Consider the following 15,204-nt stretch of genomic DNA (forward strand, 5'->3'; position numbering starts at 1 on the left):
CTTTAAGGCAAGTCTTCGATGAGACAGATCACAGCGGTCTAACGCCACAGTATGAGAAATCTGCACTTTAGACATGGAGAATCCCTTTAGTCACCTATATGCTCCCTGTTGATAACCTGAGAGGGAATCTATCCCTGTTCATCTTTCCAATGATTTCATTTACAGATCCTTGAAGTCAGCTCTTTCATTGAGGGAAGTAAACAGATGAAGTAACAGCATTCCACATTTCTGACTAAATTCACAATAGCCACCTACATTAATCAAACCAAATCTTCACTTATAAATGTAAATGGAAAATGAAGAAGTTTCACTAGAAATTTGAGAACCAGTAACACAAACTACGTATGTACCAAGATGAACTGAAGACGTGACTATAAAAAAAAAAAATGTGGGAGGCCGAGGCGGATGGATCGCTTGAGGTCAGGAGTTTGAGACCAGCCTGGCCAACATGGTGAAACCCCGCCTGTACTAAAATACAAAAATTAGCTGGATGTGGTGGCACAGACCTGTAATCCCAGCTACTCAGGAGGCTGAGGCAGGAGAATCACTTGAACCAGGAGGCAGAGGTTGCAGTGAGCCAGAATCATACCACAGCACTCCAGCCTGGGCAACAGAGCAAGACTCCGTCTAAAAAATAAATAAATAAATAAATAAATAATAACAATAATAATAATAATAATAATAATAAACTGTATCAAGAATCAGAAGAGACTGTTTTTGGAGACATTGGAGATTATTAGTATGCTCAATTATACTCAAGAGAATGTTACTTCACTTCACAGCTATTAGGGTGACTATTAAAAAACAGAAAGTGTTGGTGAAGCTATAGAGAATTTGGAACATTTTTCACTGTTGGAGAGACATAAAACAATGTAGCACTATGGAAAACAGTATGGCATTTCCTCAAAATGTTAAAAATAGAATCACTATTTGTATACATTCATTTTCTGGGGATGCCATAACAAAGTACCACAGACTGGGTGGCTTAAACAACAGGAATTTATTTGTCATGCTCCTAGTGTCAACAGGGTTGGTTTCTTCTTAGGCCCCTCTCTTTGGCTTACAGGTGGTCATCCTCTTTCTGTCTCTTCACAAGGTCATCCTCTCCACACACATTCCCCTGGTGCATGTCCTCATCTCTCTTTCTTATGAAGACACCAGTTAGACTGGATCACGGCTCACGCTAATTGTCTCATTTTAACCTAATTACCTCTGTAAAGGCCCTATCTCCAATACAGTCACATTCTGAGGCACTGGGGGGTTAGGGCTTCAGAGAAGGAATTATGCCTGAATACTGCAGCATTCACTTCTGCCTAGCTCCCAGGCTGCTGGTCTGCCCTACAAATTTTACATTCAACCAGCCCCTATAATCACATAAACCAATTTCTTAAAATGAATACACACACACACACACACACACACACACACACACACACACACAAAACAGGCACATGCACCTATATTCTATCAGTTGTTTCTCTGGAGAATAGTGATTGACACAGGGCTTAAGTCATGTTATTTTTCTTCATCTTAAAGTTTTTCCTCCATTCCATTTCCCTCCCTCTCTCCTGACAGCCACTAGAAGAAATGGGGAATATTCTCCTCTAGATCTGCCAGCAGGAGCATGGCCCTGATGGCACTTTGATTTCAGACTGCTCCAGAACTGGGAGAGAATAAATTTCTGTTAACAGAACAAAAAGATTGTGGCTATTTGTTACCACAGTCACAGGAAATTAATACACCAACATATTGCAAAAATTCTATAGAAAATTAACAGTTTGCTTTGCTCAGTGAGAGCACATCTAACCACTGAGAGCTATCACTTTAAAGGCACCAAATTCATGTTTCATGTTTCAGCTCTTGAGGGGTTACCTTATCCTTTGATATAGTTAAAAATCTAGAGAGTATGTAATCAGTCAAGAAAAAGAGGGTAAGAGTTATAAAACACCTGGGGATATGCTAGGCTATAAAACTCCAGGAAGACAAGAACATGAAGCAGACAGAAGAAATCCACAACCTGAATCAATTGAGCTGTCCTTTGACTTTCTGCCCTTCTGTGCCACTAAAGAACAATCAGTGTGGCAATCACAGGCAGCATGCATTTCAGGCTTGTTAACTAAGGGTGTCAACTACATCACTTTCATGAAGAGAGTTAAAGACATTTTCTTAGACTTCAGGCCAGGAAGTGTTTGTGTTCCATGAAGAATTACTATTGTTTATCCTTTTTTTTTTTTTTTTTTTTTTGAGACAGAGTCTCATTCTGTCATGCAGACTGGAATGCAGTGGCACAATGTCAGTTCACTGCAACCTCTGCCTCCAGGGTTCAAGCGATTCTCCTACCTCAGCCTCCCAAGTAGCTGGGATTACAGGAACACGCCACCACGCCTGGCTAATTTTTGTATTTTAGTAGAGACCAGGTCTCATCATGTGGCCAAGCTGGTCTCAAACTCTTGACCTCAAATGATCCACCCACCTCGGCCTCCCAAAGTGCTGTGATTATAGGCATGAGCCACCACACCTGGCCTCTTTTGTTTATTCTTATGGTCAAAACAAAGCATTGTCCCTTTGCACAGAGTATCAGAGATAAGTCTGCATGTCACTAATAATAATTACAGTTATACAACACAATGTATAATATATACACACTAAAATAAAACTATTATAATTATCTTGATGTCTTTACAATAAATATGTTGACTTTTCCCTATTTTAGATCTGTTAACTATAAATTCCTTGATAATTTTCATCATGGTAATCTTTTATCATTTTATGCAATGGAAACATAAGAAATGAATAAACAACTCACCTGGCATTTGTTTTTTTTCTTTTGCTCTTGGGAAAGTGCAGGGGAAGCTGAATGTACAGTTACGGGAGAAAAACACAGGGGTGGTCATGCGAGATCTGGCCTGCTATGGACCTTTGAGGCTTCCTAAAAACTGCTGCCCACTAACTGGTTAAACACTCCTCTATGGGAAAAAGTTTCTTTGTTCCTTGAGGAGACAGCAAGAGCTATGCTGAGTGAGAATTCACATGTGTAAATCTGATAAGATCTCACAGAAGTTGGCTATGCAACTTTTCACTGGGTTCACTTCCTAATGGTCAATTTCATTTTTCTCTCAGAACTAATCCAGGACTAATTCAACAAATAATATTATATCAGAAGACAAATTGTTACCTGCCACATTCACTCCCATAGGTGAAATACTCAGGATATTTGTTTACTTACATTCCTACTGAGTTACTAACCCTTAAAGAAATCAAGCTGCAGAAGATGATGGGAGTGCTTTGGAGAAAGATCTGTTTTAAGATTGTTTGCTTCTAATTCAGTTGCAGCAGAAACTGGCAGGTGACTTATCTAAGATGGACGGGTGTTTTCTATTCCTGCTCTGCCATTTACAAACTGAATGAGTCTGGACAGGTTACTTATACATCAAGAGTCACGGTTTCTCAGCTTTGTAATGATGCAGACACAGACACCCCTATTCTCTACCTCTATAGGATCAGGGTAGATAAGGCAACACCACATCCCAAGAGAGCCCATATCACAATGGACATGGTATGAGAGCAGCTCAGAACCTGGACAAAGACCATGGAGATTGAACGTGGGACATGTTGGTTAAAGACTAGAGATAGAACTCCTCCAGCTACGCCCAGAGATCTCTCCCTGCAGACCATGCCCACACCAACGCACCAAGATTAATATTTCCACCAGCATACCCCTTGCCACCACTCAGTCTAGTCACCTATCTTTTCTGAAACATGGTCCAAACCTTTCACCATAGAGGGGAGACCTTCCGGATGTGATGACATTTACAGAGTATCACTCATTCTAAGCAGAAGGAAGAATTACTTCAGGCTGTGCAAACCATCAGGCTCTGCCCTTTCTGGCAGTTTCCTGCCTTTGCTCTGAAGTTGGACTGACAACGTTCAGGTTAGAGAAGCGATCTTCAAGGTGGGATTCCTGTTCCTAGGCCCCTTCTTCTTACTTCACAAGAACTGCTTTCTTCCGAGGAGCTGAAACCTGAGCTTAAAGGACAAAACCATTTTATTCAGAAGCTTCACTCAGGGTTCCAAATCTCAGAGAACTTCCTTGTCTAAACTCTGAAGGCACTGACTATGCTGAAGGTTGGACAGTGCAGGAGTCCAAGCAACACAGTCATGCAGCCTGATCCAAGGGCTTCGAGATGCTGAGAAACCCCAGAATACATGACTACAAGGTGAGACTCAGCCGCCCCCCACCCACTTTAGTATGATTTCAGGAAACAAGACGGTTTTAGGTAGGGTGGTCTACCCTGGACGTGTGACCTTGACCATTTCACCTGAACCCTCAGAACCTCAGTTTTCTTGTTTGTCAAGACGGAAAACAGTCACATAAAGATTGTTGTAAGGACTAAATGAAAGAGCTATTGAGAAGAACAAACTATTTTCCAAATACCTTATCAGCTGAGGTTAACTACTAAACTCTGCCAATTTTTTACATATGCCAAAAATGTGAAACTCAGAACCACTCCACGTGGCACATATCAGTGGGATGTGCTATACAAAATGGTCTTACCCTGACTGAGAGCTCTAAACTGGAGGTAGGAAGTCATTCTAAGGGCTGCCTGCACATCCTACAAAACTGCAGGAAAAAAAACAATGGAACTTGCCTTGAATCTTTGAAGTGGGCCAAACTGCAAGGACCACAAAAATCTGGAAAACAGCTGAATTTCGCCAGCGTTGCAACTCCTGAACAGTAACAACCAATGAACTATGGACTCAGGTACTAAGCCACCCGCTTCCACCAAGGGATAATTCTTTCAGAACTTGCCTAAACACCCGTAGCTTCCTTTCTGATTTTCCCCGTTCCCCTATCTCTCTTTGGAATACAATTTGGATTCCAGCCCAATGCGTCTCCCGAATTGTAATTCCTAATACCCCAATAAACGCCTTGCTTTACTGCATTGCAGCCTGGTCTTCGACTCTTTTTGGTAGACATATTAACAGCATCCCTCTACAGGTGAGGACTCCTCATCCCACGCAGGTCCATCCTCTGGCCGTAGGGACCAATTCACACCCAGCTCAGCCTGGAAGCAAAGCTGGCTCCCTTCCAGGGCCAAGGCGCACACCCCGCGCGGGGCCTGGACGCGCGCGCACGTGCTCACCCTCTGACTCACAGGGACGCCTCGCCCCCGCTCCCACTGCCCCCGAGCCGCGCGGGACCCTGAACCTAGCCCAAATCTCCTCAGCTCGCCTGCCTGTCCCACTCGGGCTGAACCCGCTCCCGGAGCGGTGCATAGACCTGAAGGTTAGGGGCGTCTCTGTAAGGAACAGAAGCGCAGGGAAGCACTGCAAGAGATTGCAAAACGTGCAGAGCACAGTTGTTGGGGACCATTCAGGACACGTGAACTGCGGGGATATGATGGTTAATTCGACCCTTGTAATGTACTGGGTTTAATAGTGTGCTTTCAAAATTCTTGTCTACCCAGAAGCCTAGAATGTGCTTTTATTTCAAAAAGGGTCCTGGAATATAGGACTACCATGTCCTGTGTGATGTTATATCTACATGTCTATGGTCTTTACCTGGGTGACTCAGGTCTGATCAGCCGGACCCAACATCTGTTGATGCCACCGATATTCATTGTGAAGAGTCTTTTCCATGGGAGCTCATGTGAGTGACAGAGGTAAGGATACTAGACTGTCTGCTATCATAATGTACCACCTGACAGGGTTTAGGACTTGTTCCTGTGTCCAGGTCTTGGACCACTTGCCATCTTATTGACTGTTGTCCATAAGGCAGTGAAAATGTAGCAAGATATATTTGAAGGTGTGCCATCCAGGACAAGACCCATGGCCTACAACTCAGCCCATTGGTTGGAGTTTTCTTTTTTGTGTAAAGTTTGTAACAGTTTTTTCTGTAGTTGCACAGCCATAATGCCTCAGTACACCCCTCAGCCTTTAATTCAGCTAATCTGTTAGCCCAGTCTGGGCCTCCTCGGGGACTTCAGTGTACCAGCACCCAACAGACTCCAACCTCCGGGCTACCTGCACTTGGGAAAGTAACTGGCTACCTTTTTATGTATGTGAAAGGTGTGGTTGATGCTTAGGTGACTCTAGTTTGTACATTGAGCAGGCACTGACATTTGTAGCTCTAAAGGCTTATTAGGACTAATTGGCGTGAGTGGGAGAGCAGTCTGTACAGCTTGTTGAACAGTGAAGCACTCCTGTCTCTACCAACTCTTTAATAAGGTTTTTAATCTTCCCCTGCTTTTACTGACTGACAGTACATGACTGAGCTAGGGAAGGCTGCCTGTGCACTTGTCCCAGGATCCATTGTAATTGTGTAATTTCTATACTGGGAACATGACTTACAATTCGGAGAAGTATTACACATAATGAAAACATCAATTTTTATAATAAATTTAGCATTATCAGTTACAGACACTTGAATATATGAATGTACATTAAATATTACCTGGTTCAGTTTCGAAGGCTGGAACAGCAAAACCCACCTGAAGAATTCAATGAAGTCAATCTACCAGGAGTATGTGCAGCCAATCACCATTCCACCAGCTGTGGTCTTGCCTCTAGTACTATGTCCCACACCATTGTATTTTGGAAAAAGATGATTTGTTTTTTTGAGTTTCACAGGTTTGTAGACAGAGAGGAATTTTACCCCAGGATGGACCATGACTGATTAAGATGATTTACAAGATTGAATTTAGGAGTTTTTGAATTTATTATATTTAGATAAGATGTTAGAGTTAGAGTTAATGCTGTAACGGGTTAAGATTTGGGGACATATTGGGAAGAGGTGAATATATTTTGCACATAGGAAGGATATGAATTTTGGCGGGGATTGGGGGGCAGAGGGCAGGTTGTTGTGATTTGAACTGTGTCCTCCCAAAAAGACATGTTCAAGTCCTAACACATGGTACATGTAAATGTAACTTTATTTGGAAATAGGGTATTTTCAGATGTAATCAAGTTAAAATCAGGTCACAGTGGATTAAGAAGGCCCTTTTCTAATGACTGGTGTCCTTATAAGGTGAGGGAACTGTAGACACAGAGATACATTGGGAGGACACCATTTGATATGGAGGCAGAGACTGGAATGATGTGCATACAAGTCAAGGAATGCTAAGGATTGCCAGCAACAACCAGAAGCTAGGAAGAGGCAAGGGAGGATTCTCCCCAGTAGGCTTCAGAAACAACATGGCCCTACAACATTTTGGAGGCTTACACTCTAGCCTCCAGAACTGTGAGAGAATAAATTTCTATTGTTTAAGCCACCCAATTTTAGGTACTTTGTCATGGCAGCCCCCAGGAAACTAATACAAATGGCAAAGGGACTCCAGGGCACATAGCTTGGGGCACCAAATCTGGAAGGCCCTAGCAAATAGACCATACAGATGCTCAACCCTCTTCTTGAGGATACTACCAGCATTGACTGTGCTAGAAACACTTTTGGGGTATGGCACAACAATTCTTATCTGCATGGCAGATGCAGACTATACCACTCAAGAACTCCTGAGTGGACAATGTCACATGCTTAAATTTCTGCCACTTTACAGCCAAGAATACCTAGCAATAGACAATCTCTGGAGTATTCACTGGTCATATCATGCCCCATCTTATTCCTGGGAAGCAGTTACCATTAAGAGAGAAACTGTACTGTTAAAGGAGAGCATAAAAAGCTGAATCCCTCTCATATCATATATAGAAATTATCTCAAAATGGATATGTAACCTAAATATAGGAGATAAAATCATAATACTTTTATAAGAAAATATAGGGGTGAATCTTCATGACTCTGGATATGGCAATGTGGTCTTATATAGGGCACCAAAAGTGCAACCAGCCAAAGCAAAATATAAATAAGATTTTGTCAAAGTTAAAAACATTTGTGCATCAAATGATGTTATCAAGAAAGTGAAAAGAGAAGTGACAATTCACTTTCTGAAATATCTAGCTTACACAATAAAAAACAGGTCAAGATTGGATGGGTTGACATTAGGTGGTGTAATGGAAAAATAATAACAATCTCTCACCCAGTTTTCATCCTTGAACCAGTTCTGAGATCCAGAGTTTACAGATGGAAGGAAAGAAGAATATTTTTGAGGGCCTTCCAAAGCCATAGCAATTATATACAATAGCTAGTCCCTTAACATTTCCCCCAAAGAGACTTCCTTTTTTTTTAAGACACAGTTTTCCTCTTGTTGCCCAGGCTGGAGTGTAATGGCACAATCTTGGCTCACGCAATCTCCGCCTCCTGGGTTCAAGCAATTCTCCTGCCTCAGCCTCCTGAGTAGCTGGGATTACAGGCATGCACCACCATGCCCAGCTAATTTTGTATTTTTAGGAAAGACGGGGTTTCTCCATGTTGGTCAGGCTGGTCTTGAACTCTCTACCTCAGGTGATCTGTCTGCCTCGGCCTCCCAAATTGCTGGGATTACAGGCATGAACCACTGTGCCCAGCCTCCCAAAGAGGTGTCTATGCATTTACCAGAGCAACAGTACACTGGCAAAAAAGGAATATTAGGTCTTTGGGATGTTTATATTCAGAGTATAATCTGACTGAAACCAGGAAACCCAAAATGCCACTATTATGTATGTTATGAATGTACAAAGGCTAGATGTTAGAGTCCTCATCCAAGTCCATCTTAAAGTCCAGAGTGTACAGATACATCCTGCTGTCTTTTACTCCGCCCTTGAGTGAATAATTGGAATGGATAAACTTATCAGGTGGCAGAGCTTTCACACTGCCTCTTGGAGTTGTGGAGTAAGAGCCATTAATTGTAGTTAAGGCCAGTGGTGCCAATTAAGATTTCCCTCTCCCTGGCTAAACTGGTAAATCAGAAGCAATATCAATCCCAGAATGGTCATAATCATAGCTGTTGTGCTAATTGTGCTTTTACTAGAAAAAATAGTAATCTCTGGAGCTTAATATGCAGCTATTAAACTGCAAAAGGATCCTTTTTAACTTCCCCGAAGAAGACTCAAATGCAGTTCACTTTGTTCTACACTAGATAGCAGCATATATTGTCTTGTCCTAGTCTTGTTAATTCTCCTGCCCTCTGTCACAGTGTAGTACACAGTGAGTTCCACAAAACATCACCCTGTCCACTACATGGATGGCACATCAATGGAACCTGGTGAGGAAAAAGTGGCAAGTACTCTGCATACCTTGGTAAGATAAGTGTTTACTAGAGGCTGAGAAACAAACAAACAAACAAACATACCTATATCAGCATTTTGGTGTCTGGTACAAGGTTGGACACTCCCCCCAGTGTTAAGATCAAGTTATTACACAACTTGCGTCTCCTACTGCTAAAAAAAGGAAAGGTATCTGGAAGGTCTGTTTGCACATGGGGGAAACACCTACTACACTTGGGAATATTGTTTTGTCCCACTTACTGGGTGCCTTGGAGGAAGGCCAGTTTTGAATGGGGCCCACAGCAGGAAAGGGTTTCATAGCAGGTTCCATCTGTTGTCCTTCATCCAATGGCACTAAAGTTCTCAGTGGTATAACATAACACTGTGTGGGGTTCTGACAAGCCAAAACAGCCCAGTAACAGCACAGTCCTCTAGGATTCTGGAGCAAAACCATACCATCTGCAGCAAAGAACCTCTCGTTGTTTCAAAAGCAGCTCCTGTGTACTACTTGATCCTAGTACAAACTGAGCAGCTGACTTAGTGTAATCTATTGACTATGTGACTACAGCTGCCCATGGTGTGGGGTTACTGTCAGACTCACACCAAGTCATAAAACAGGCAGGGAAACAACAGTTTATTGTACAACAAAAATGGTACATTGGGAATTGGGCCTGAATAGGTCTCAGCAACTTAAGTAATTGATACAAATAGGTGACCCTTGGCACTTACCTCTGTCATATGACTACTGCTACTTCAATTTATGTCGAGAGTTCAATAAAGACCTTTCTCTCTCAGTCAAGAATGAATACTCCATGGAGTATTCGCTGTGACAGAGTATAAGAGGAGAATCCTGGGCCTGGTTCTCTCACACTGGTGTCTTCCATGTCCACTAAAATTCCACTCAGGAATGTCACCGAAAGATGGTGGTGATGGGGAAATCCTCACAATGAACCTGGCTTCAAATCACACACTTGTTTATTATTATCTGTGGCAAGAAAAGTGAGCCAAGGTAATACCCAGATTCTTGAAGATTGGCAAACAGACTGATTGGTTGGAATAGGATTGGAAGACTGGAGCCAAGGAGGTCTTGTAAAGAAGAAGTGGGTTGGATATCTGGTAGTACACACAAATTGTGCAGATCTTTGAGCCTTTTGTTAATGTCCGTCAAAGATCAGCTACCACAGAAGAGGCAGTGGACAGAATCATTTATCCAGTGGCTGTCAGCCTAGGTCCCATGAGTCTAGGTCCCACAAGCCCAAGAATGGAGTAGCCATGACAGCAGGAAATGGGCACTAGATCTGGGCCTGAAAACATGGGTTTTATCTCACTAAGGCTGATCAAGCTCCTGCTAAATATCTGACTTTTCAGAAGTAGAGACCAATGCAGAGCACTCAATATATTAGCATTTTTTTGCAGAGATCAATCAGATTCTTTTGGCAGGATGATTTCACTGGAATACTTCTACTCTGGAAAAACAGTGAATTATTCTATTTGGGATTCGAATATATTCTGATTATAGGTTGTTTTTACGCCCACAGTGCCTCTGTGTTTCATGTCATTCCCAAATCATGTGGGAGAGGGTTAACATCCAGGCTGACAGCAGGAAAATAATGTGGAATAACTTGTAGAGTAGGCAACCAACAATATCAGTTCCAATAGCCTACTATTTAGTTCCAAGGCAACCCAGTAAAAATTAGAAAAATGAGAAAAAAAGTGCTATATGCATTATATGACTATATAATGCAAATAATTTAAAATGTAGACATAATCTCGAGGTTGCATAGTTTTAATGTTACATATGTTTATACATGAACCATTCCATTGAAAAAATAAGAGCATGAAAGATCAGTTTAGTTTTTTAAACAGTACTACCTTTTGTTTTATGGATTTCAAAGTATCATATAGTTTACAGCTGCTTCCTTTCTCAAAATTCATTTTGTAGGGTTAATAATTGTATTCTACCTTTGTGAATTTATGAAAATTTTTATTTACATGGACTGAATAAAGAGACATTCCATGTTTATGGATTAAATAAGGCTGAATATTGTAATGATGCACAAAAGTTTTAATTTTGTCGATGTCCAAATTATTCATTTTTTTTCCTTTGGTAGCTCATGCTTTAGGTGTCATGTCTAAGAAACCAAAACAATCTTGAAAGAGAACAAATTTGTAAAACTTATACTACTTGATTTTAAAGTATGCCATAGGCCGGGTGCATTGGCTCATGCCTGTAATCCCAGCACTTTGGGAGGCTGAGCCAGGCGGATCACAAGGTGAGGAGATCCAGAACTTCCTGGTTAACATGGTGAAACCCTGTCTCTACTAAAAATACAAAAAATTAGGCGGGCATGGTGGCACGGGCCTGTAATCCCAGCTACACAGGAGGCTGAGAGGCAAGAGAATTGCCTGAACCTGGGAGGCGGAGGTTGCAGTGGGCTGAGACCACACCGCTGCACTCTAGCCTGGGTGACAGTGCAAGACTCCATCTCAAAAAATAAAAATAAATTAATTAAATAAATAAATAATAAATAAAGTATACTATAAAGTTACCATAATCAAGACAGTGTGGCACTGGCATAAGTACAAGCACATAGATAATGGAAATTAATTGAGTCCAGGAATAAACTTTTACTGCCCAGGATGTTATGTGTCAGTGGTCAACTGATCTTTTTGCCTGTTCTGCTTTTGTATGTATGCTCTTTGGTTTTTGGTTTTTTTATTTTTATTTTTTTGGTCAACTGATTTTTGACAAAGGGCCAAGATACTTCCAGAGGAAATTAAATTTGGCATTAAAACAAATTGTATGTCCACAAATCATGCTGGGACAATTGTATATCCCCATGCCAAAAAAAAGTAATAACTTAGACCTTTACCTCACACAATATATGAAAATTAAAGCAAAATGAATCAAAGACCCAGATATAAGGGCTAAAAGTATAAAACTTATAGAAGAAAAATCTTTGTGACCATTGGTTAGGTAAAGAGTTCTTAGACAAGACAAAGCACAATTCATACAAAAAAAATTGTAAACTAGATTTCGCTAAAAGTGATAGCTATTGTGATTCAAAAGATAACACTGAGACAATGAAAAGATAAGCTATATATTAGTAGAAAACATTTGCAAGTAATATTTCTGATAAGTCTTATAACTTGAATATATAAAGACTTATAATTTGGCCAGGCACGGTGGCTCAAGTCTGTAATCCCAGCACATTGGGAGGCCAAGGCGGGCAGATCACCTGAGGTTAGGAGTTCGAGACCAGCCTGGCCAACATGGTGAAACCCCATCTCTACTACTAATAAAAAAATTAGCCGGGTGTAGTGCTGGGCGCCTGTAGTCCCAGCTACTCAGGAGGCTGAGGTGGGAGAATTGCTTGAACCTGGGAGGTGGAGGTTGCAGTGAGCCAAGATATCATGCCACTGTACCCCAGCCTGAGTGACAGAGTGAGACTCTGTCTCAAAAAAAAAAAAAAAAAAAAAAAAACAGACTTACAACTTAATAAGACAAATAATCCAATTCTAAAAACATGCAAAAGACTTGAATGAGACATTTATCAAAGAAAATATATAAATGTAAGGGCCAGATGCAGTGGCTCACACCTGTAATCCCAGCACTTTGGGAGGCTGAAGCAGGTGGATTGCTTGAGGTCAGGAGTTCAAGACTAGCCTGGTCAACATAGTGAAACCCCATCTCCACTAAAAATACAAAAATTACCCAGGCATGGTGACCTGTGCCTGTACTCCTAGCTGCTTAGGAGACTGAGGCAGGAGAATCACTTGAACCTGGGAGGTGGAGGTTGCAGTGAGCCATGAAGGCACCACTGCACACCAGCCTAGGTGATGGAATGAGACTCCGTCTCAAAAAATAAAGAAAATACACACATGCAAACAAAGCAAACATCATTAGTCACTAGAGAACTACAAATTAAACATACAATGAGATACCACTACATGATTACTAGAATGGTTATTATAAAAACAGACAATAACAAATGACATTGAGGATATGGATAAACTGGAACCCCCTACAACATGGATGAACCTAAAACAATCATTTTGTTAAAAGGAGTTAGACATAAAAGACTAAATATTTATATGAATGTCTAGAAAGACTTTTTTTTTTTTTTTTTTTTGAGACAGGGTCTCACTTTGTCTCTCAGGCTGGAGTGCAGTGGCACAATCTTGGCTCACTGCAACCTCTGCTTCCTGGGTTCAAGCGATTCTCCCACCTCAGCCTCCTGAGCAGCTGGGACTACAGGCACGTGCCTCCACCTCCGGCTAAAGTTTACATTTTTTGTTAGAGACAGGGTTTCACCATGTTGGCCAGGCTGAAAGATAATTTTATAGAGACAGGGCAGATGAGTGATTGGCTGGGGGTTACAGTGGGAATTGACAGCATATTGGCGTGAAGGAATGTTTTTGGGTGATATAAATGTAAAATTGGATTGTGGCGATGTTTGCACAACTGTTAAAATTTAATAAGTATCACTGAATTGTACACACAGTGGATGAATGTTAAATTACATAAATTATATCTAAAAAAAAAAAAAAAAACTGCTAAAAAGCCAGGGGAGACTGCTTTGAGGAAAAATGCCCTCTACAGATTAATTTTTCAGACTCCATAAACTTATTGTTAGGTGGAGAGGGCAAACATTTCAGGAAGAGCTCAAAAGGTGTCTGCTGAATATCAGTGCCAACTAAAATGGTGTTTTATGGTAATCTAGAAAGATAAGCCATTTTCTGAAGTGTCTTTTTTGATAACCCCTTGTCAGTGCTTTCAAGGGACAGGGCAATGAAGATCATTTTCTCTCAGGCAGGGTGCAAACATAATTACAGAACAACAGATAATTTATTAGCTTACTCATCCAAAAAATGTACCCAAGTACACAGAGCTTATGGCATTCAGCCTCTCTCTGGTACCTTTATTGTAAAAAAGTTTCTTCTCGGAAAATATGAACTCTATAACATCAGCTGTGTTGAGTGAGGAGCCTAGAGGAACAAAATACCAGCCTGTATTCATCTCTTTACAGGTGACTAACACAGATAGGGGAAGGAATTATATATTTCTCGATAAACAAATATTTACTCTGGACTAGAACAAGGGAAAAATTCCTCCAGCTTAGTTTACTAAGAACACCTGAAGTGTTAGGACACTACTTCCACTCTAGTAGGAAGTGGATGAATGAACCACAAGCTTTATCTTTTCTTTCAATTGTACTTAAAACCTGCCTGGGGCCAAGCACAGTGGCTCACGCCTGTAATCCCAGCACTTTGGGAGGCTAAGGCGGGCAGATCACGAGGTCAGGAGATCAAGACCATCCTGGCTAACATGGGGAAATCCCGTCTCTACTAAAAATGTAAAATAAATAAATTCAGCCACCTGTGGTGGTGGGCGCCTGTAGTCCCAGCTACTCGGGAGGCTGAGGCAGAAGAATGGCGTGAACCCAGGAGATGGAGCTTGCAGTGAGCCAAGATCATGCCACTGCACTCCAGCCTGGGCGACAGAGTGAGACTCCATCTAAATTAATTAATTAGTTAATTAATTAAATTAAAAACCCACCTGGATGAATAGAATAAAAGTTTGGAAGGCAGATGTATAGTGAGGTGTATTTGGGAATGACTAGTTTTCTCCGCTTCGGAGAGCTCTTAAAAAATGTATACTAGGGCTGGGAATGGTGGCGCATGCCTGTAATCCAGCATTTTGGGAGGCTGAAGCTGGAAAATCACTTCAGCCTGGGAGTTCAAGACCAGTCTGGGCAACATAGGGAGACCCTGTCTCTACAAAATAAAAAGTTAGGCCGGGCACAGTGGCTCACACCTGTAATCCCAGCACTTTGGGAGGCGGAGGTAGGCGGATTACGAGGTCAAGAGATCAACATGGTGAAACCCCATCTCTACTAAAAATACCAAAATTAGCTGGGCATAGTGGCACATGCCTGTAGTCCCAGCTACTCGGAGGCTGAGGCAGAATTGCTTGAACCTGGGAGGCGGTGGTTGCAGTGAGCCAAGATGGCATCACTGCACTCCAGCCTAGCGACAGAGCGAGGCTCCATCTCTAAATAAATAAAT

The 15,204-nt window shown here is 41.6% G+C and overlaps 1 protein-coding gene across 3 annotated transcripts in view; it reads right to left on the reverse strand.

Moving 5' to 3' along the window:
• Positions 1–981: 981 nt before the first annotated feature.
• The window catches only part of ZNF248 (zinc finger protein 248), an 80,842-nt gene continuing 66,619 nt past the window's right edge, over positions 982–15,204 (reverse strand). For 2 of the 3 annotated variants that reach the window (XM_023188189.2, XM_023188188.2), the window contains one exon: positions 982–4,026. In XM_023188189.2, coding sequence (XP_023043957.1) covers positions 3,988–4,026 — 39 coding nt within the window. In that variant the 3' untranslated portion in view covers positions 982–3,987. The remainder of the gene's footprint in view (positions 4,027–15,204) is intronic. The other variant, XR_002725553.2, reaches the window with a different exon arrangement.

The sequence above is a fragment of the Piliocolobus tephrosceles genome, chromosome 9, assembly GCF_002776525.5.
Source record: "Piliocolobus tephrosceles isolate RC106 chromosome 9, ASM277652v3, whole genome shotgun sequence".
Lineage (NCBI taxonomy): Eukaryota > Metazoa > Chordata > Mammalia > Primates > Cercopithecidae > Piliocolobus > Piliocolobus tephrosceles.